This window comes from Mytilus trossulus, chromosome 7 (genome assembly GCF_036588685.1).
Source record: "Mytilus trossulus isolate FHL-02 chromosome 7, PNRI_Mtr1.1.1.hap1, whole genome shotgun sequence".
NCBI classification, from domain to species: Eukaryota; Metazoa; Mollusca; class Bivalvia; order Mytilida; family Mytilidae; genus Mytilus; species Mytilus trossulus.
Genome location: NC_086379.1, coordinates 68,560,707 through 68,583,478, shown reverse-complemented (window position 1 = coordinate 68,583,478; position 22,772 = coordinate 68,560,707). Strand labels below are relative to the sequence as shown.

Below are 22,772 nucleotides of genomic sequence, written 5' to 3'. Positions count from 1 at the left end.
AAATATCTATTTCACAAAATAAATTAACCTCAACCTTACCTAGATATATTGTAGGTTTCATATCCATGAAAGGCATATCAAACTTGAGATGTTTATGTGTGTCCCATGAGATAGCTTGTTCAGTAATATCCTCCTGAGCTGTGGCCAATAGATTGTAGTTCACACAGCCACCAAGGCTGCCAAGATACTTTATAATACGGTATTTAACTTGAGATAATCCTGACTGATAACTCTGTAAACATACAAAACAACACATGCATAAATAAAGGCAACAGTAGTATACCACTGTTCAAAACTCATAAATCCATGGACAAAAAACAAAATTGGGGTAACAAACTAAAACCGAGGGAAACACATTAAATATAAGAGGAGCATAAAACCATCATGGTAATACCAAGGTATTAAACAACATTGACTCTTCTTTAGCTTTATTTGGTTATCTGTAATGATAGTGGCATCTGTTGTATTGCTCATGACAAGTATTCATTTATGCATACAGATAAGTCATAATCTGAACAATAAAAGTCATGACAGAGAAAAGGTTGACAACGTTATGGCTAAGTAAGACAGTTGGAACATCAAAGACATGACACAGTCTGTAAACATTTCCAACAGTCAAAATCAACTTGACCATTTAGAGTGAGTAGCAGATCTATATTAATGAACTCTGATGGGAAAACAAAATCATATCAACAGTGATACATGCAGATATAACTTTGACTGCTTCAAGTTCTAATATACAGAAATTGCCCTAATGCAGTTCGACAAAATTCTTTTCAGGAACTATTTCATTAAAGATTGTATAGATTTTTAATGTGCTATGTATATTGCTACAGTGATTTAAGAAAATAAATTGGTATTAAAACTCACTACCTCTTCGTTAGATTTCCTTTGTGTAACCAGTCTGACTGTCATTTTCTTTCTCTTACTGTTGGGTTTCTTTGCTGTCAGGTTCAATACACTGTCTGCTGATCCTTGATCTGATCCTAAAACAAAAAACATTTATTTCTCAACATCATGGTAAGTGTGCTTGGAAAAAAGAAAATTTGTTTAAATAAGACGGAAGAAACTTTAAATTACTATAAATTTGTATAAGGGCATATCATATGGCATATCTATTTTTTGCTAAAAATGATTTAAATCTTTTTCTGCAAACAGGAAGACAAACATTGAAGGAACTGGAATCAATGGATCAAGCTTAGTGCTATCTATCAATGTTTTCTGCTCTTTGGTAGGATTGTTTTCTCTTTGACACATTCCCCATTTCCATTTTCAATTTAAGTATCTTCGAAGAGAAATATGTAACAGATATACATTACAGACAGACTGACAGACAGACAGACAGACAGACTGACAGACTGACAGACAGACAGAACAGAGGTAAACAGGAATATAATTAAACAAATAAGATACACTTTAGAAATAACCTGAAAATGAATATATTTATGTTAGCAACTTTAAAATAAATTGCCTTTGATGATTCAGCATTCTTAAAGGATTAGTAAAACATAAGTCTTTAGAATATATTTTAAGTACTTGCCTTTTGTAATTTCTTCACTTCTAAGACAAATATTTCATTCATATTTACCTTGATCAGCAGTTCTCAGATAGCTATCTAAGTATGGCAATATTTTGTGGTAATGTGGAGACAGTATACTGGGTGGTAATGTGGCTGACCAATACTCTAAAGCATCTAATGCCACCATAGATAAGGGGAGGTAACTTAAACCTATTGTTAATGTAGCCTGAAAAAAAAATGTTTCCTATGTTTAAAACTTTTACAGAACAATGTAAAGCTCAATTTCAATTTGAAGAATAGAAATTTTATTTAATACATGACAGTTTATTGTTTTGTTTAAGATTTAAAGTGAATGTACTTGTGGCTTTTTTTTGTATAACAGCAGTACAAAGATACAGAAAATAGCTGTTTGTAAGATCAAAGAAAACATACAACTTGGCCAAAACAGAAATATAAATGCTTCACAACATTAAACTATATTTTCACACCTGTATTGCTGGGACAACTTCAGACATTTCCTCTGTAATAATTTCTTTAGGCAATGCCAGAATCATGGTCAAACAAGAAGCTAGTAAATCATCTCTATATTGTTTCATCCTCACTAACACCTGAAATTTACAACATAAAGATTAGGCTTACATGTACATCAGAAATAAATGTAGAAGGATGTAAAAATGCTCAGCTCGCTTCACTCCCCTTAAATCATCATGTTTATTGATTATTCAATATAAAAACAATAAAACAAATCTTACTGGGGTGCTTTCCTTAGTTTTCTAACTGCTTTTATTTCATTATAAAGGAACATGTCTTATAAATTGGCATCCAGCACTAAAGTAACTAACAATTTAAATCTTGTTTCTACATCCGATTTCACTAACAAATTTACATCTAGTAGCGAATATTACAATAATCTTCAGGGTGACATAATTTCAATGTAATATGAATGTTCACTGCTTTGAACAGATCATATTTTATTGTATAAGCTCTAAAGTTATATAAGTCCCCAAGAAGACATTTCAACCTTAAGATACATTATTCTGACAGGATGGCCTATTTAAGAACCTTACAAAGCATGTTCTTTGAAAGATAGTATGAATAATCTATTTTTAGCCTACTATTGGTGTCAATTTTCATAGTCTATTTTACCTAGACACTATATGTAAATGCTTTAATAGTTAAATCAATTCTTACCTCTTTAGAAAACTTTGATACTAAAAGAAAACAAGGATGTGTCTGCTGTGATGTCACTATTCCCTCATCAACTTCCATGGAATTATCTGGGTCCTTCACTATATTCTGTAAGAAAAGCAGTGATTCAGGATATTATTATTCTGTTCCAACAGGTTAATTTATTCTCTGGTTTTCATTTACACAATTAATACTACTAAAATTTGATTGGAAAACATCTTTTGATCAATGTAAAGTAAGATAATGCAGGTTTGTTTAATCAAATTCAATCTAGTTAATAGTAATAAAGGCTTAGGTTAGATGAGTTTTACTAGATAATATTGGTTTCATGGAAGTGGTTCTTTGAAATATAAAAATTCTCTGGTGTTTAAACCTGCAAAGTCATAACAAATAAATTAAAGACCTATTTTAAACATGATTTTGATGGTTCATGTATTAGAAAACGTTCAACTGTAGTGTTTTTATTTGTATGATGTCATGCTTTGAAATGACTTAAATGCGTCAAAAACTTTAAAAGACTTTGCGGAATTTTATTTTATTTTTATTTTATTAATTTCTCCAAGCTCTTGTGCATTACTTCTTTTTATTATGCATCCAAATGAAATAAGAATAAAAGTTATTTTGTCTTTTTTTAACTGCAATTTTTAAAACAATAAAATCGGCAAATGGTTTGCAAATAGGTTCCAATACATGTGGATTTACGTGGGAAGTTTATTGTAACAGCCATTATTATGTATATCTCTTAGTCTGCGCTAAGTATAGATATATGAAGAATTTTATCACAGTGTTGTTTACAAAGCAAAAGAAGCACATCATATTAGAATCCATTATAAAAATCACAAATAAATGTATTAGGTTGAAATTACCTACTTTTTGCACTGTAGAAATTCTTAATTTCAAATTATCCTAGATATAAGACCACATTCCAGGAGACCAACATATAGTTACATCAATGTTAAGATCTTGAAAGACTTCTTATTTACCATGTATTCATATTGGTCATTAATACTTAAATCTCAAGTACAACTCTCCTGCCAATTTCTCCACTTCATATATTTGCCATTAAGGGGGTTCGCGGGTCTAAATCATTTATATAGGATTTCTCTATATTTTTCTATAAATGAACTTTATCTTACAGTTAATAGAAAAATAAAATAAAAAAGTGGGGTCACCGTTCATTTGCGCTCACAATCTGCCTTCGAAAGAGGCATATATTTTTGTAAAAGTGTTTTTTTTCTGTTGAAGTAATAGGAGAAATAGAGTTAATATCGAAATAAAAAAAGAAATTTATTACAGAAATCGCTCAAATTTTACAATAATTTAGTTTAAGTACAGCTTATATGGAAATTATATTAAAAAATATAGGTCACCGATGAGTTGAAAAAGATATTTCAATTTTAAAGCCAAAAAATGGCATTTTTCCACCAAAGGGAGATAATTTGGAACTTTTTCAATGATGTATACATTTTAAAAGTCATCTGGGGTCAACACGAATTGATTGTTTTGAATGATTTTTGTACCATATGATAAAGTAACAACTACAAAAGGTAGCAAATAAAATTTGTAATGAAAAACAAATGTTTAATTTTTTTCTGAAATTTTTATACCCTCGAGCCTCCTTAACTAGAAAACAACTTAATTTAAGGCAGGAACCAATTGTTCTATTTATAAACTACACATTATCAGTCATATAAATAATCTGTATACAGCTTTACCTCAAAAAACTTAATTTTGTTGGCAATTTTCATGGCTACTGCAATTAACTTGTAAAATCCACTGACTAAAGAATTCCTGGAAAGAATCAATCATTCTTATTTAAGAAATTACATCAATATCTCCAGTAAATTTGTGCAACACAAGATATAAAGTGATCACTAAAAACTTTTCAAACTTTAGGCAATTACTGGCCTATTTAATAATAAGAGAACAAGTCACTGATAATATAAAAGAAGTGATTTTTTTCACTATGGTATATAAATTGAAGTGAAGTATTTGTACTGACATGGGTGTAAAAACTGTGAAGCAAGTATGATTTCCTGCAATCTGGCTTCAGCTTTATGCTGCTTTTGGTGATGTCTTCCAATTCTGTTTTCATGTTTTCTAAATTTATCACATCATACAGTGGTAAATTTTATTTTTCAGAGGATTAAATGGCTTAGGAATTTAATTCTCTCAAAATTATATTTTGTATAATCCTGCCCAAAAACAAGTTTGTTTTGGCTAATAGCCAAATATGTCTTTTATCACTACTAACCTTACATGTTGGTCTCTTGTGGACAGTTGTATCATTGGCACACCTTCTTTTTTATATTAGCAGATATAAATTATACAAACTTTACAAGTTTTATTAAAGTTATAAAATTACTTGTTCACAGATTGACATTTTCTAAATGCAGATCCAAATATCTTTCCACAAAAGACTAAACAAAATCCATAGTAAATATCACAATCTTTGATAATATAGATCATAATCTTTGAGTGTAGCGAGTCTAAAGTAGAACTTACTCTGTTGATTTGAGTACAATGGTATGGCAGAAAGTAAACATCCATTTCTCAAACAAATTATAGTTGTACTGTGGTAATAATTCTCTGAAAAAGAAGTACTATAATTTATGCTGAAATAAGAAAACATATCAAGTAAATTCTTCAAAGCTAATTACAGTTAAAAGTGATATGAGCATTTAAACTTTATAGGTTCAAAGTACAAACAGAGCTACAGGTAAAAAAAGTGCTGACAAAATAATAATTAAGACTGTTGACTCGAGAATCATTTATAATCTAACCTATAAAAATCTACCCTATTGAGTATTTGGAAATCTTTAAGTCTGTTAACCTAGGATATTAGACCTACCTACAGAAATCTAACAAGTTGATTAGTATTTGGAAATCTTTAGGTCTGTTGGCTTAACCTAGGATATAAGACCTACCTACAGAAATCCACCAAGTTGATTAGTATTTGGAAATCTTTAGGTCTGTTGGCTTGTACACCATGTACAGGGTCTGCACTGGCTTCATCAGTATCATCATCATCACTGTTTCCTGTCTGTAAATAAACAGATGAGGGTTTTTATCCTCCACATACATCATTAACTTCTTAGACAGATTCTTTAACTCCAACTATATTAAGGGATGTCAGATTGTCTAGAAGTAAAAGTTTTTTGCTATGTTGCTGTTGGAATTTGTTTATTCCCATGATTTTGTTCCTTGTATATTGTGCAAAACTTTTATAAAAAGAAACAGATAAGAGAATTGAGTTGAATTTGAAATATATAAATTATTATTCAGATTTCTGAAAATCTTTTCCAGACAAAACTCTATGTATTAACCAGAAGAGAATAATATTCTAATATTTTCTTTTGTGAACATACACCTTCATTTCTTATAAGTGGTCAAGAGCCTATAAATAATAATAAACAATTATGGCCCGTTGAAAAGGTGAATATTCAAAATTGTCAACACGAGAATGTATTTCAATGAGGACACAGCCTGAAGTGAAATAACTTTTAAGGGTTGACAATTTTGGACATTCATCAATTCTAAGGGGCCACATTTGTTTTATTATACCAAACTAACAGTGGAAAGGCCTTTTGAACACTCACTATATTCTTTAGACTTTACATAACAAAGACAAGCTGACGGTTAAAAATGCATTTGTGTTCTAGGTGTTCTAGAATTTCTAGAATGTACATTAAAGGTAGAAATTTTTTTGTAAAATATTGATGCCTGAAAAGGACCGTTTTAAAGAGATATCATCAGCTGCTGGCACTCTATTCATGATGTCCAAAGCCTTATTTCCACGTTTCTGGGTGGGCTTCCAGTGTAACGTGAACGCTGCCATTTTGTTTATTCACATCTGTAAAATCATAATCATGGGAAATAACTCAAGTACAAATCAACAAACTCAAAAGGTAATTCACCGGTGGTGTAAATTTTTTAGGGTTATTCGTCCTTCCTCGCAATTGAATGAATAACATCTGAATTATTCCATGCCACATGATAACATTTCACCCAATAAAATTGTTTAAAATATATGTAAGGTATAATAAGTTTACTTAACATTCCAAGAGAACAGTAAAAGAGGTTAATTTATAACGACTGCTTTATTTGTAAAAGTAAACAATACCAACATACCAAGGCAGATATCTGAGTAGATGTGTTGGAAGTCAAATCCAGCTTGTCAATTATTTTAAGTATGGCCTGAATAAGTTCATCATATAGAATCTCTGTCAATCTGTGTCTCTGGTCTATACTGATGTCTGCCTGGGCAAAGTCCTATCATAAAGAAAGTAAATAGTTAACAACTGCTGCAACAATACTACATAATAAAGTTGACATTGTGTCTTAAGTGATAATGATATAAACACTATACTAAATATCATAATAGGGGGGTAAGGACCTTTGTCAGGACTTTTATAAGCTCAGGATTTCGGGATTGACCTTTTCAGGAGCTTGGAATTCTTTTTTTGAATTTCGGGACCTCAGGATTTTATTTTTTAAGGCCGGGATTTCGGGATATCGTGTTTTTAAGCCCAGAATTTCGGGATCAGGGCCCCTCCTATCCCCCTTAATAATTAAGAAATAATTCATGGGGGCTTGAATATATCGTGATTTTACCACGGGTTGGCTCTTTATGACAAATATTTTACCCTGGGCTTTAGTGAGGAGTAAAATATCGGCATAAAGAAACAACCTGTGGTCAAATCTAGATATATTCAAGCCTCCATGAATTATTTCGATTCTAAGAGGACAAATACGGCAATTCTTTTGGATCAAAGCGCTCTAGGTGGGGGCAAATATTTGCCGTTCTCATAAATAAACGCACTATTAAATTGATGTAATAGAACGGAGCAAACTGAATTAGTGACATGTTTTAACTATTTAAAATAACGTATTAAGATAGTTTTGGATGAATTTAAATGATAATTTACTTATATGTCATACATGTATGCATAAAAAAATTGCTTATACCACATTTTAACATCGTTTGTTTAAGTTTCCTTGTTGTGATGATTTTCGGATTCACAAGTGTGAATTTTCCCGTAAAATGTTTATATTCTTAGGTCATCTTTCTATGACGTCGGGTAAAAAATTCATTAAAAACATATGACATGGGGGTACAATGGGAACAGCCCATGAAATATATTCATATTTTACCACGGGTGTGTACTCAAAGCGTTTGAAGGACGTCATGTTAGAATACTCCATATACATGTATACTCAAGTAGATATGCCTACACATCAACTGATTTTTGTATGTAAGAAATCTAAAAGATTAGCATGGACCCTCATATCTTTTATCACAGTGGGTATCATTGTTTGTGGATTGAGCAAAGACAGTTAGTTCATGAATACTTAATTTCATGGCTTTGCATAAGTCTGCATTAAAGCCTTAAGATTATTTTTACATAATATCTACATTTGGATTTTACCTAAACCCATGAAATCCATCAAAAATTGGTATGTGAAGTATAACATTGAATCCACATTAAGAGGATTTGATCTTGCCATTCACCAGATATTACATTTTACAAGTGTTTAAATGGATAATCTGCTCTGATAAAAATAAAGCTTCTTTTTTCCCTATAATTTATTAACCCTTTCCTCCATAATGACGCTTTTTGACGCCACCCCCTTTACTCCATAATGACGCCTTTTGACGCCTATGTAAGACCTCAGTTGAAACGCTTTGACTACAAAATGTCTGCATCAGACTTACAAATAGTAAAGTATTAATATTTTAAACTTGATGATTTTGTTTTTATTGAAAAAATCCTATGCAAATCAAGTATGCAAGAAAAAAAATTCCATGGAGGAAGAAAGGGTATATTTTGCTATCGAACAAGTACAGCTTGCCTTGATTTTGGGACTACTGAACAGTCCAGTCCATATTTCTATGTAGTCCTTATATGTTATGGACCTGACTCCTGTTTCTGGTTTGTCCTCATCAGATTGCTCCAGGTCAACAATGGGTGGATGGGAACATGTTCTTATCAGTCCCTGAAATACTGTTAAAGAAAACAAATATGAACTACGCAATTCCCTATGAATTAATGTAAGTTTTTCAAGAGTTTGTAGCCACCATTTAATGGTCTACATGTTTAAGATTTTTTTATTTCCTTAGTAGTAATGTAAAAAGAAGCATTAAAGCAAAATTTATATAAATTTTGAACATATTAAAGGATTTTCAATGGTTTATCAACTAGGTACTAGTATACAGGATAACAAAAATATGACAGTCTTCAAACTACTGTTACTTGCAACACAATATTCTAATATTGGAACTGTCCTTAAATGAAGCAATATCTATAATTCAATACACCATATCGCTATTTGTCCGCCATTACTGGATATCACACAGGTTCCCGTAAAATATTGACCTCACAATACAAATTATCTGAGGCCACAATGAAAAGTGATTGTTTTATGTGTCAAAAGTTCAAGCGGCCAGTTCAGCTTGGATTAGCGATAAGGTGTATGGCCAGTTTAAAACTTTTCAGTATTTATTATTTTAATGAGAGTAAATACATTTAAAAGCATACATTTGTACTGTAATAAACAAATTTTCAAAAGTTGACTTGAATTCTACATTAGTAATTTTAGCATTGATTGACCTACCAACAGTGGAAGATATTTTCTGAAATGTAGCTCCTTTTGACATGACAGATAATAATAACCAAAGCATTGACCTAATGGCAATAAATCTCATTGTATGGTGTACAACTGGGACATTTTCCATCATTACAATCATAAGTCGCTCAAGCAAGGTGGCATAGGTTTCTGTAATCTAAAATAATACCAAAAAAAATAATATTGCCCCACTTGTAAATATGCATAAAGTCAACTTCCACATACAGATGCAGGATTCATGTAATTTAGACCATTACTGATTATAAGCATTGAATATGAGTTTCATAGCATTTGTTTGACACAAACTAAAGTTTGAAAACCAAAACGACAGTTTTAACAATTTTTCCATTTTTGAAAAGGCAAAACTCAAGAACGGTAAAATAAACGGCACCCTATTTTAAAGTAGATCTGTGTTTTGTGGTAATTAGCATAGTGTTTAAGTTTTATAACAACTAGTTGAGGCAAACTAAAGTTAGAAAACGGAAACAGAAAATTCTGCAATTTTTATGTTCATAAAGGGGATGTATCTTATGAACCATAAAGTGACTCCACCCAATCTTGCTCTTGATCTATGTTTTCTGGTAATAAGCATTGTGTATAAATTTTATAACTTTTCGTAGTGGAAATTCAAAGTAAGAGAAGGGAAACCTATTTTTTGGATGTACAGACGTGACTGACAGGACGCACAGATGTGACAGACATGACTGACAGACAGGAAGACAAGTCAATAGTGACATGTTATGCCCTCTCCACTATGGCAGACTTAAATTACTTACATCATCTAACTGGAATATAATGTTTGCTAGAGATTCTAGATAACTTGGTAGATTATACAACTTGTCTTCTATCTCTGTGTTAATTCTAAAACATGGAAATATTTCATGTATAAAACAAGCAGAAAATATTCATGTGTTCTTGAAATTCAACTTGTATGAAATTTGTTCGAGTTTATATCAACCTACTGACTTCCATTCCTAAATTTCATTTAAAACTCCAAAATGAATAAAGGTTAGACTGGCCAAATTTGAAAACTGTTTCAAGGTTAGAATATTTTCCTAAGTTTAAAGGTTTTTTTTGTAATAGAATATGTAGGTAAATCAAAAACTGTGTCTAATTGGTAAGGCATACAATTTATTTTCTTTAAAGCAAATATTTTTAAAATGAATGAAAACTGTGTAAAATCTAATTTAATTCACAAATTTTAAAGAAATAGGAATAAAGTATATGTTTAGATATTTCACTTACACTAAATACTGTTGTTGACTTTTGGTGATCATTTCACTAAACATAAACTGTACATCTGCTGGCTTCAGAAAAGTTCTGCATGGCTAAAACAAACATTTATGTTGGATGATAAATTTGTTCAAATATTTAGAAAATTGGAAATATCTAAAATTTCCTTTGAAGGAAAGTCTCAAATCATCATAGATGTGATAAAACAAAAAACACACAATCTTCTTTTTTCCCATCTTATTCAAAGGAGTTGCAAATACAAAATTCAGAAGAACATCATGCCCTCCATGCATCCTGTCCACACTTTCACATTTACAATTTCCATGAACCTGAAATCTGGGTAAGAACCCTTATTCAGCATTAGTATTTAACAGTTCTATTTGTATTAAGTGTTAAGTTGATGTGACCTAAATCAGACTTTAACCAAAAAATTTAACCTGATGCAGGACAGGCAGACAAACACACAGACCAGAAAACAAAGAGAAGCAAATAATGTACTAAGGACTAATTAATGTGGCTTGACAACCATATCTTTGAAATTCAGTATAGTTCATGATACTTACTGCTGCTAGTAGACCATATCCTCTGACTGCCAGGGATAGTTCCTTAGCTGTAGCTGAACTATCATTCATGATACCTCTAAACTGCTGGATGAAGTACTGCAATAAATAAATACAACAATTAAATAACAGAGGAATATATTATAAACTGCATCTCATTTTGTCCTTAAATTTACAGGAGTCAATCAAATAATTCTCATTTACAGGATTGCAATCTTAGGCTTATAACTGTGCAAAAAGACATGACAACAAAATTCAAAAACTATTTTGTTTACCTTAAAAACACCCCCTTCCTTCTTTCCCTGTTTCGCCTTCTCTACCAATGATTCTGATATCTGTTTGAGGAAAGATTCAACAGCAGCCATCCCTTCATGTAACATTTCTCTGTTGTGATGTTTACTCCAAAATCTCAACTTCTCATACATTTCCTAAAAATATATAATGTTTGTTGAATGAAAAGGATATTGAGAGTCATCACCTAAATGATAACTTTAGTCTAAAATCACTATCAAATTGAATTGTCTCCCCTTTTATACTTTTGTATCTTTTGTCTCTCCTTTAATGAATAAGTTATATCCAAATCATTGATAGCCTTTTTATTATCATATAACAATTAATTATCATCACATAACCATTAAACAATGGAAAAAAAAAAGATTAGTCCATCCATATTACAGAACTACAAAAGTTCTCTCAACATTACTGAACTGCCTTGATGGTCTCGTGGAAGCAACTTTGCCTAAGTGCAGAGGTCCAGAGTTTGAACTCCAGACAGGTCAAACCAAAGACTTTGAAATTGATGCTGCTCTACTAAGCACATTGCATTAAAAAGTAAGAGCAGACTAGTCAACTTGTAGTCAGATTAATGCATCTCGGTACAGTAACATGTCTTCCTGCACTTTTATCCTGTGAACTAGCACTTTAAAAATCGGGCTCAGCATGTTGTTCTTGTACAAAGCAGAGTTAGTTTCAATATTAGATTAATATGTTCTCTTTCTGAATACACATTCATTTTACAACGGGACATTTAACAGTCATCCATCAACATCACTGTGACTGATAATGTTAAAATACACATATACAATATTGTTTGTCCACATTGGAAGGAGACATAATTACAATTTACCTGATAATCATCAAACAGATACATGTTAAACTGTGCTGCATGTTTAGCTATCATTCTCAGTCCAGCTTTGGGAACATCATAACGAGCTATCTCAGTATTACTGATGGCCATTCTTGTGTACTTAAAAATGTCATAGGAATACTTAGACCCTGCAGGAAAATTTATCACATTTCATTAATAAGCAAAAAATAGTTTCCATAAACTACAAATCTAGGGTCCATGACATTACTTAAAACATTTATCAACATGAAGAACACAATAACCTTATCTGCTGAACCAGGTTGAAGCATTTGAAATCTACAGAACAACTAGTTTGTAACACGATAATAAATGTTAATATATTTTTTTTACCAATAGACATAAGTCTTTGTTGAATTAATTGCACATACAGATTTCTTTGTTTGATCTGTAAGTACTATTAGTATGTCAGACGCATGTTGCCCCTAATGATGTTTCCTGTTTAAAAAATAAGAGGAAATGATGGACTTTTATGTAAAGCTTGCGAATCAGTGATCCGAAATCAATAACCTTTTAAAACATACACATTTTCTTATTCTTTTCTTTATTTGCAGATATATAAGAATTGTAATAGAATATAACATTTTACATTTTACTCTGTTATGAGCAGGCATTTATTCATGAACTTGAAGACAAACTCCTATTTAGACGATAAACAAAATATTACCTTCGTCAGCTGATTGTGTAAAGTTAACTAAACAGGCTCTTAGCCCTTCTAAACATCCAGATATGATGGTCAGTTCAGCTTTCTTTGTCTTGCTTGTCATCTGAAAAACATATTTACATATAGATAATATCTAATCAAAATGAGCTTCTAACTGAAAATTAAATAAAATAGTTCTTGCTTAACCTTTTCCTACATAAGAATTTTATAATTGTTCATACCTGCCAACATTTCAAAATGTCAGCCTGCATGTAAATCTTGTTAAATAATCTATTCTTTAAAGTCAGCAATACACTATCTATTCAGTCAATCCTGTCATGTGTTTAATGCAATCTTACCTGTTCCTTAAGGGCAGCAACACACTGTCCAGTCAATCTATCCTGTCATGTGTTTAATGCAATCTTACCTGTTCCTTAAGGGCAGCAACACACTGTCCAGTAAATCTATCCTGTCATGTGTTTAATGCAATCTTACCTGTTCCTTAAGGGCAGCAACACACTGTCCAGTCAATCTATCCTGTCATGTGTTTACAGCAATCTTACCTGTTCCTTAAGGGCAGCAACACACTGTCCAGTCAATCTATCCTGTCATGTGTTTACAGCAATCTTACCTGTTCCTTAAGGGCAGCAACACACTGTCCAGTCAATCTATCCTGTCATGTGTTTACAGCAATCTTACCTGTTCCTTAAGGGCAGCCACACACTGTCCAGTCAATCTATCAGCATACTCAGTCATGTATTCTGGATAGATTTCAGCCATCACTCCTAACACTATATATAGCTTCTCCTTCACTACAAAACATATAATTTCTATCTGTCACTTTTATTTCTCATTTATTAATTTGTTGAACACAGTGCAAACAAATTTTCAAATGTTGACATTATTTTTTTATCAATCATTTGAACACCATTTGCTAATGAAAACCCCAAAAAATAAAATGGTAGGTGCAAATTCACTCAACAGTTGTTTTTTTTCTGATACTCACAAGTAACATGTGGATAATGGTTAAGCAAATTCACTCGTCAGTTACAGGTGGATAATGGTTAAGCAAATGTACTCACCAATAACAGGTCGATAATGGTTAAGCAAATTCACTCCTTAATAACAGGTGGATAGTGGTTAGAAAAATGTACTCACCAGTAACAGGTGGATTATGGTTAGGCAAATGAACTCATAAATAACAGGGGGATAATGGTTAGGCAAATTTACCCGACAGTTACAGGTGGATAATAGTTAAGCAAATGTTATCACCAATAACAGGTGGAAAATGGTTAGGCAAATTCACTCACCAGTAGTTTTTCTGATACTCACCAGTAACAGGTGGATAATGGTTTGTCAAATTCATTCACCAGTAACAAGTGGATAATGGTTAGGCAAATGAATTCATAAATAACAGGTGGATAATGGTTAGGCAAATGTACTCATTTTGTTTATTTTCTTTGGTTACATCTTCTGACATCAGACTCGAACTTCTCTTGAACTGAATTTTAATGTGCGTATTGTTATGAGTTTACTTTTCTACATTGGTTAGAGGTATAGGGGGAGGGTTGAGATCTCACAAACATGTTTAACCCGCTGCATTTTTGCACCTGTCCCAAGTCAGGAGCCTCTGGCCTTTGTTAGTCTTGTATTATTTAAATTTTAGTTTCTTGTGTACAATTTGGAAATTAGTATGGCGTTCATTATCACTGAACTAGTATATATTTGTTTAGGGGCCAGCTGAAGGATGCCTCTGGGTGCTGGAATTTCTAGCTACATTGAAGACCTGTTGGTAACCTTCTGCTGTTGTTTTTTTATTTGGTCGGGTTGTTGTCTCTTTGACACATTCCCCATTTCCATTCTCAATTTTATCATCAATAACAGGTGGAAAATGGTTAGGCAAATTCACTCACCAATAACAGGTGGATAGTGGTTTGGTAAATTCACTCACCAGTAACAGGTGGATAATGGTTAAGCAAATTCACTCGACAGTTACAGGTGGATAATGGTTAAGCAAATTCACTCGACAGTTACAGGTGGATAATGGTTAAGCAAATGTACTCACCAATAATAGGTGGATAATAGTAAGGCAAATTCATTCACCAATAACAGGTGGATAATGGTTAGGCAAATGTACTCACCAGTAACAAGTGGATAATGGTTAGGCAAATGAACTCATAAATAACAGGTGGATAATGGTTAGGCAAATGTACTCACCAGTAACAAGTGGATAATGGTTAGGCAAATGAACTCATAAATAACAGGTGGATAATGGTTAGGCAAATTCACTCACCAATAACAGGTGGATAGTGGTTTGGCAATTCACTCACCAGTAACAAGTGGATAATGGTTAGGCAAATGAACTCATAAATAACAGATGGATAATGGTTAGGCAAATGAAATCATCAATAACAGGTGGAAAATGGTTAGGCAAATTCACTCACCAATAACAGGTGGATAGTAGTTTGGCAAATTCATTTACCAGTAGTTTTTCTGATACTCAGTAACAGATGGATAATGGTTAAGCAAATTCACTCGACAGTTACAGGTCGATAATGGTAAAGCAAATGTACTCACCAAGGCCTAAAATAAAATTTCATTTGTTTGGCATTGCCGCCCGACCCACCGAAAATCTTGCCGCCCGAATAATTTTATTGGTGTTTCAAAATTCTTATTTTTTTTATTTAAAAAAATCAGAAAATTCCCAGAATTTTGATCATATCCGCGGAGTTTGTTTCCAGGCTTTACTTATTTCAAATCATGATCTTTAAAGTGCTTGATGTACACTGTATTCAAAGCAAGCGCTTGAATGACGTAGATGAGAAAAAAATCTGCCAAAAATGTCAAAAAGACAGGCAGTGGATAGCATCCCCTAATGCTCCATTCAAGGGGGAGGGGTGTTTTATTAAAACATAGGATTTTCACCTAATCTTTACATGGAACATGAATTGATGTTCTGAAAGGCCTTGTCATTGCTTGTAGAGAACTCAAATGTCGTCTTTGGTAAAGCAGACAGTGACACTATATATGACTATTGTTGGTGTCTGCTTTGCATCCTCACTTCATGGGATAGAAGCTTTTCACCAAGACATGACAGAACAAACATCTGTAGCTTTAACCTTTGAAAGATCTCTTGAATATGTGAAATCTATCATTTTTCTTGAACCAGATAACAAAGCATGTTGCCATGTAAATTCCAAAACAATGCATTCTTCGACCTATACATTATTTACTTTTACAAATTGTGACTTGGATGGAGAGTTGTCTCGTTGGCACTCATACCACATCTTATATCTATTCAGAATGATGCCTTGGCTTGATGGCTGAAAGGTGTACCTGCATGGACAGTCGTCTGAAGATTTCATAATTATAGCTAACAAAATAGGGGAAATAAAATATTTTTACTTAGTATTAATTATTATGTAGAATACTTTGTACTAAAAATATTCCATTTCCCCCATTTTTTTGCTCTAATTATGAAATCTTCAGGTGACTGCTGCATGAAAGCACCAAAGCTAAAAGACCAATACATGTATGGTCCCAGAGTTAACAGGTTTATAGTAGTTTTGTACCTGTTGAGGTTAGCCTGGTACAAAACATACATATTTTAAAGACTAGCCTCTTGTGTGTATCACAAACTTAAAACCCAACCCCTCTTTTCTTAACATGAATAAGATAATTCTTAAAACAGAAAAGATATCTGACAGCAACATATTTATAAATATTGTCTGGCATTCATGTCTGTTCTTGTGCCAACCTTCTAAATTTGTAATATTTTGCTATCCTCAAAAGCTGATCAGGGGCTGCAGTGGCTTTGATTGTTTTCTAGTTCAACAACATTTACATGTATCAATGCTAGTCTATCTGGCACCTTGGTATAAGTTTGCAACCACAAAATTAAGGTTAGATTGTTAAGACATTTATGATAAGGTTCCTCTGTGCACTACACTTTCATCCACTAATAAACTGATTGTCATGAACTTGCCCATATGGTGTAGAAAGTTAATTTTATATCCCATCAAAGCAAACAATGAATCAAAGCTTCAATCTGACATCTATTTGTACAGGGAGCTGTAGTGGTTGAACTGATTAAGATATGACAAGTTTACCAAACTGAAGGCACCTTCAAGATGTGACATTAAGCCTCTTTCAATAGACAGTCCCACAATTAAGATTCAATTTTCATGTCTAACATGTTATATGGTTAATGTCAGTTCCCTACATAAGATCTGTTTCTGCTGGGTACTTTGGTTTACTCCTCAAAAAACACTGAACGTCTAACATGAAATTACCCATATGAGGTAGAATGTGACATTAACCCCTATCAAAGAAACCATCAGTTTGTGCACACAACTGCAAAATGCTGCACTGCTTTTGGCTGTGATCTAGAGTCAAAATGGTTATGGTTGCAATATATATATATACTTTTTAAATTTAAAAAAAAAAAAAATCCCTACCTACCTACCCAACTGCTGATGGTGTGAGTCGGCAATGCCAAACAAACAATTTTTTAAGGGTGGCCCAATAACAGGTGAATAGTGGTTAGGAAAATGTACTCACCAGTAACAAGTGGATAATAGTTTAACAAATTCACTCACCAGTAACAAGTGGATAATGGTTAGGCAAATGAACTCATAAATAACAGGTGGATAATGGTTAGGCAAATGTACTCATCAATAACAGGTGGAAAATGGTTAGGCAAATTCACTCACCAATAACAGGTGGATAGTGGTTTGGCAAATTCACTCACCAGTAACAAGTGGATTATGGTTAGGCAAATTTAGTAACAAGTGGATAATGGTAAGGCAAATGTACTCACCAATAACACATGGATAGTGATTAGACAAATTCACTCACCAGTAACATGTGGATAATGGTGAGGCAAATGTATTCACCAATAACAGGTGGATAGTGGATAGGCAAATGTACTCACCAATAACAGGTAGATAGTGGTAAGGCAAATGTACTTACCAGTTACAGGTGTTTTAGATACTCACAAGTTACAGGTGTTTTAGATACTCACAAGTTACAGGTGTTTTGAATAATTATTTGGCAAAATTACTCACCTGTAGAATGTGTTTTGGATAATGGTTTTGCAAATTTACTCACCAGTAGCAGGTGTTTTGGATAATGGTTTTGCAAATTCCATAAATATTTTCTCTGCCATCTTTTTTACTTCAAAATCTTTCCCTACTGAAGTTCCAGCTGTTAGTTCTAGTAACTGTAAAATTAAGTTACATTACCATAGAACTTGTTTTTAAATTATTGATAGTTCAAACAATTAAATAAAAGATGGCATAATATTATGAAACTCTTTAAACTCCACATTTTTTTCACAACTCATGGTAAGAGTTATTTAGACATGTTCTTAAGTCATGATCAAAATGCTGTTTACATTATCAACAAGTCCTACCAGAAATTGTAAAAGAATTGAATACTTCTGATGACAGTTGCATTAAAACATTAACCTCAGCAACACTGCATATTTTGTGAAAACTGTGTTCTGTTTTTTACTTTAATAACTCTTTAAATGTACAGTTATACAAACAGACTACACTTCAAAACTATTCTGTCATAATAACTCAACTATTTTCTGTTATATTTGATGTACAGACATACTATAGAAACAAAGAACATATGAACTGTTACTTAGATTGACTTTTTATGTTAAGAAGGATATCAAAACTTAATTTCTATATTATATTAGGATTGTCTTTACACCAATCAGCATTGCAATCGTTCAATGAATACAGTTCATAAATTTAATATTACAACTGTGTTATATAAAGGGATACACAGTTTACAGTGTGTGTTTACCTTGACTAAAACAGATATTGCTGCACTCCTAATCTTAGCTCCCTTTTCTCTCATGAAGAGTGACATACAAACATCCTGAAAATAAATTTTAGTGTACTCAACATTTCTCCTTTTTCTAATAATTTGAAACATTTTTACTTTTTTTTCATTCTTAATTATAAAGATAATAAGAGTTTTTTAAAATTCTTTTTATGTTTTCTCAATTTCTATTATTTTTTGTTTACAAACAGATTATAAACATGTACATTCCACCTATATTGCAAAATTTTAAATTGACCAAAAATACTTACTTTAATCTCCAAGGCATAATGTGATATCTTTTTCTCAACCTTCTGAATAAACTCAGATAAAAATTCCAAAATTTTCTGTTTACTTGTTTGGAACTGAAAAGAAAAACGATAATATTAAATTAATCTATAAAAACATTTACATTTGTACAAGGCCATTACAATCTATAGTGTTGTTCATTTGAAGCAAGGAGGGTACTATTATTTGATCTATTGATGCATCAAGCAAGAGTCTTTAAAGGGCCTGTGTGATGTTACTAGTTTAATTCATTCAACAATCCATTTCACTTAAATGAAGATCTTGTTTTACTAATAATTTTTGGTTATATAAGTTTCTAAATATCTATCAAAATCTTTAAGGCAAAGCACAAAAATATGGAAAAAAATCATAATTTAAAAAGCAACAAAACCAATAAGGAGTCATTGGACAATTTCTTTCATATTGACGTTATAGTAGCTCTTGTCTTGCTGATCATTTTTGCTAATTTGAGATTCCATCTATCTATGATCATTTTAAAAATACATGTATGAGGCAAAAACACACTAAACTTGTGCCCAAAAAGTATGTGTTGAATGTTTCTTGATCGCCCCTTATTTTGAGCAACAAACATGCCAAAGGTGAACTGATAGAAAACATGATGAAATTTCATAAATTGTTCATTCATGTCATTGCAAAATTGCAAATGACAGGACTTATGGCAAAGGGTATAATATTGGAAACACTCCCAGTGAAAACAAAATATTTTTAAGGTGTTCAACAGAAAAAAATACAACCCTATCAGCTATGTATAACTTTTATAAAGGAAACCCTAAACACACATATTTTCTTTAAAGACTTTTCATCAGATTGGAAATACAATCTTAATAGTTGTCAAGGCGTAATCATAGAGCTACAAAAATAAACTTCTTCAATCTTCTTTATTTCATACAATATTAGTTATATAAATTTCATTAGGGAACTGAAAATTATTCATTCATAAATAAATTATATCTTCATTGTATCTTTTTATATTGGATAATTGTTATAATAAGCAGTGTTACACTTGAATATAAAAGTGTGACTGTTACAGTTTTCATTTCTATTTTATTCTTTTTAATTTTACCTCATCCTTTCCAATTAGTTTTTTCAGGTAAATAATAACACCTGTATCTATGTCAAATAACACTGAACAGTACAAGTCTGAAAATATAAAAAAAATGCTTATAATAATGAAAATATGCATCTAAATATAACAAATTTGTCTATTGATGAAATCCTTATTTTGCCTAAAAGTTGTGTAATAATCAAATACAGTATAACATAGACTATTGGCATCACTTTGGTAATCATATAAAACCAATAAGATAAAATCGTCTGAACAATTTCATGACATACTTTTTATAATTCAATAATTACATTAGATGTATGTTTCATTACAATACTTTATTTTGATTGGCTGAATGCACATCACATGTTATTCCGTAGGCAATTGCACCACTCAATAAAACTTTTCGTTCATGATAACACTTGGTCCCACAATAAAGTGCACAGGTGAATAAAATACAAAAATTATAAAATTATAAAATTCGTATTGTTATGATCATAGCTAAATGTATTTTCCCGCGTTTCGTAGTATAGCGGGAAAATGTTGTCTAAAAGGAACGTTTTATAAGAACGGTATATATTTTTTGGCGGGTTTTGTTATGTGTAGTTGTACACGTGGATACGTGGACCAATCATTTGGATTGTGTCAATACGTATTATTATGTTAATGAGGTGAAAGCGGGTTTTAAATGTTCTTGGGTTTGAAAATCATTCTAGCCGCAGACGTTCAACACTAAACTTCAATGTTTCATAATATTTGATATTGTATATTATTTTGCTGTTTTTTCTTGATGGAGTTTGGCATCAATGTCCCGAGGCGTGCCTTGCACTTGCTCCGAACACAGGTTTCCAAATCAATTTTCTTTAATAAAGTTTTTTGATGGTTTTTCCTGGGCGGCGAGGTTACGTTAAAGACGGATATATATACATACATACATACATAGAGATATGGGCTCTTATTGATACAGAGTAAACTTGTTTCAGATGTTTATTCTTTCTGTGTACCTCATTTGGAATGTATTTGTACTTCATATATGTCATGATTTATAATATAAAATATACATTAAACGCCGGCTCTGTTAGTCTGCACGGCTAAATGCATTGCTTTGTGTTTGTTATTATTGTAGTGTAGTTAAGACAAAATGTTATTATAAGTATTGAATGCTTCTTTTTGTAACTTTGTAGGGTTGTAAAAGCGTTGACCGTGCACACATTTTTAGTATGAAGCGCTTCTGCGCTTCATACAAAATGTACTTCGGTCAACGCTTTTACACCCCAATAAATTTACAAAAAGAAGCATTCAATTCTTAAATAAATCTTCTTTATGTAAGGTTGCCTAAAATACAATGTATAGTGTACATACAAGTTCCTGTTTTTAACTAATTTTTAGTTATATCCTATTCTAACTCAGTTACTATTATTTTAAATTTTAACTAGTAGATAAGATTTTATATAACGCAATTTTAAAAATAAACAAAAAAAATTTAAATGCGGTGACCCTGCAGATAGGGTGGGCTTCCTGAAGAAGAAGAAGAAGAAGAAGAAGAAGCTGCAGCCATAAAATTTATATAATGTGTGTCAAAAATTAGGCACCTTCTGCTGGAACCCAAAAAAAATGCCAATCAAAATCGTAAAAAGATTCTATCTTTCAAAAACACACAATGCATATAGCTTTTATATATCTAGTGGTTATGGCCTTAAAACTTTTCAAACTGGACAGGTAAGTCTGTAATCAGAGTAGTTTTTGAGGTGTGAATACAACAATATTTGTCCATTAGTTATGCAGGTTGTGATGAACCTAGTCCTATAATATATGCCTTCGCATTATATATTCACTATTTAACGTTTTCATGCTGATATTTTCATTTTTTATTTTTCGCCTCGGGTGGCACATTGATAGTAAAAAATCTGCAAATAGAAATAGTGAATAATGCCCCAGAGGTCATATGTTATAGGACTATGATATGAACCTAAAGTTGTTGTTTTTTTTGTTTTTTTTAAGACTCAATGCTATGTAATTTTACAAATATACGTCCTGTTACCCTTTCAAATATTAGTAATTGTAAACCATTTTGTCTGTGCAAAGTATAGGTACGAAATATTCGGTTTGTAAATAGGTAAACACATAGGACTGTCAGGAGTCACAGTGTAAACATCATATTTACTGAGTGTTTTTATGTATTTCACAATGTGTCATTTACCAAATTCATATTCTTTGGCTTCATAAACACATATTTGTCTTATGTCAGATATGCAACTATCCGATTGCTCCTTTGCAAAGTTGTCTTGAGATGTAAGAGAATCATGCAAACTCCGCAAATTTTCTTGAAGCAGACTTGCCGCCATCTCGGTGACTAATACCCGGAGCGTTGACGGTTTGGTGTATATTTTCCGGTAAAAAAAAATACGATCAGATAAGTTTAGGACCCAATAGACCTAGGCAATATTTTATGTCCCAGATAAGACGTATAACACAATTTTAAAAACTCTTTTGAGCGATTATGAATGATATTATAACATTTGACATTTGATGTAAAGACATCTGCTTTCAACTAAATTAAAATCACCAAGGATTCCTTGAAATCACTAAGTTTACACTGACTGAACTGATAATCAGGAAAACTTTATTAGAATCACGGGTAGCAAGAGCCTGAGGTATATAGAATTGCT

The 22,772-nt window shown here is 32.1% G+C and overlaps 1 protein-coding gene across 1 annotated transcript in view; it reads right to left on the bottom strand.

Moving 5' to 3' along the window:
• The window catches only part of LOC134725666 (DNA-dependent protein kinase catalytic subunit-like), a 93,115-nt gene extending 70,667 nt beyond the window's left edge, over positions 1 to 22,448 (bottom strand). Inside the window, exons 1-23 of the mRNA XM_063589679.1 lie at positions 22,304 to 22,448; positions 20,122 to 20,198; positions 19,022 to 19,114; positions 18,732 to 18,806; positions 18,024 to 18,135; positions 13,614 to 13,726; positions 12,939 to 13,038; positions 12,254 to 12,402; positions 11,403 to 11,555; positions 11,131 to 11,226; positions 10,580 to 10,662; positions 10,111 to 10,195; positions 9,323 to 9,491; positions 8,561 to 8,712; positions 6,839 to 6,979; positions 5,635 to 5,750; positions 5,213 to 5,296; positions 4,423 to 4,498; positions 2,711 to 2,815; positions 2,008 to 2,127; positions 1,589 to 1,745; positions 874 to 986; positions 40 to 232 (exon numbers count right to left, since the gene is read on the bottom strand). Of these exons, the coding sequence (XP_063445749.1) occupies positions 40 to 232; positions 874 to 986; positions 1,589 to 1,745; positions 2,008 to 2,127; positions 2,711 to 2,815; positions 4,423 to 4,498; positions 5,213 to 5,296; positions 5,635 to 5,750; positions 6,839 to 6,979; positions 8,561 to 8,712; positions 9,323 to 9,491; positions 10,111 to 10,195; positions 10,580 to 10,662; positions 11,131 to 11,226; positions 11,403 to 11,555; positions 12,254 to 12,402; positions 12,939 to 13,038; positions 13,614 to 13,726; positions 18,024 to 18,135; positions 18,732 to 18,806; positions 19,022 to 19,114; positions 20,122 to 20,198; positions 22,304 to 22,448 (2,707 nt within the window). The remainder of the gene's footprint in view (positions 1 to 39; positions 233 to 873; positions 987 to 1,588; positions 1,746 to 2,007; positions 2,128 to 2,710; positions 2,816 to 4,422; positions 4,499 to 5,212; positions 5,297 to 5,634; positions 5,751 to 6,838; positions 6,980 to 8,560; positions 8,713 to 9,322; positions 9,492 to 10,110; positions 10,196 to 10,579; positions 10,663 to 11,130; positions 11,227 to 11,402; positions 11,556 to 12,253; positions 12,403 to 12,938; positions 13,039 to 13,613; positions 13,727 to 18,023; positions 18,136 to 18,731; positions 18,807 to 19,021; positions 19,115 to 20,121; positions 20,199 to 22,303) is intronic.
• Positions 22,449 to 22,772: the final 324 nt, after the last annotated feature.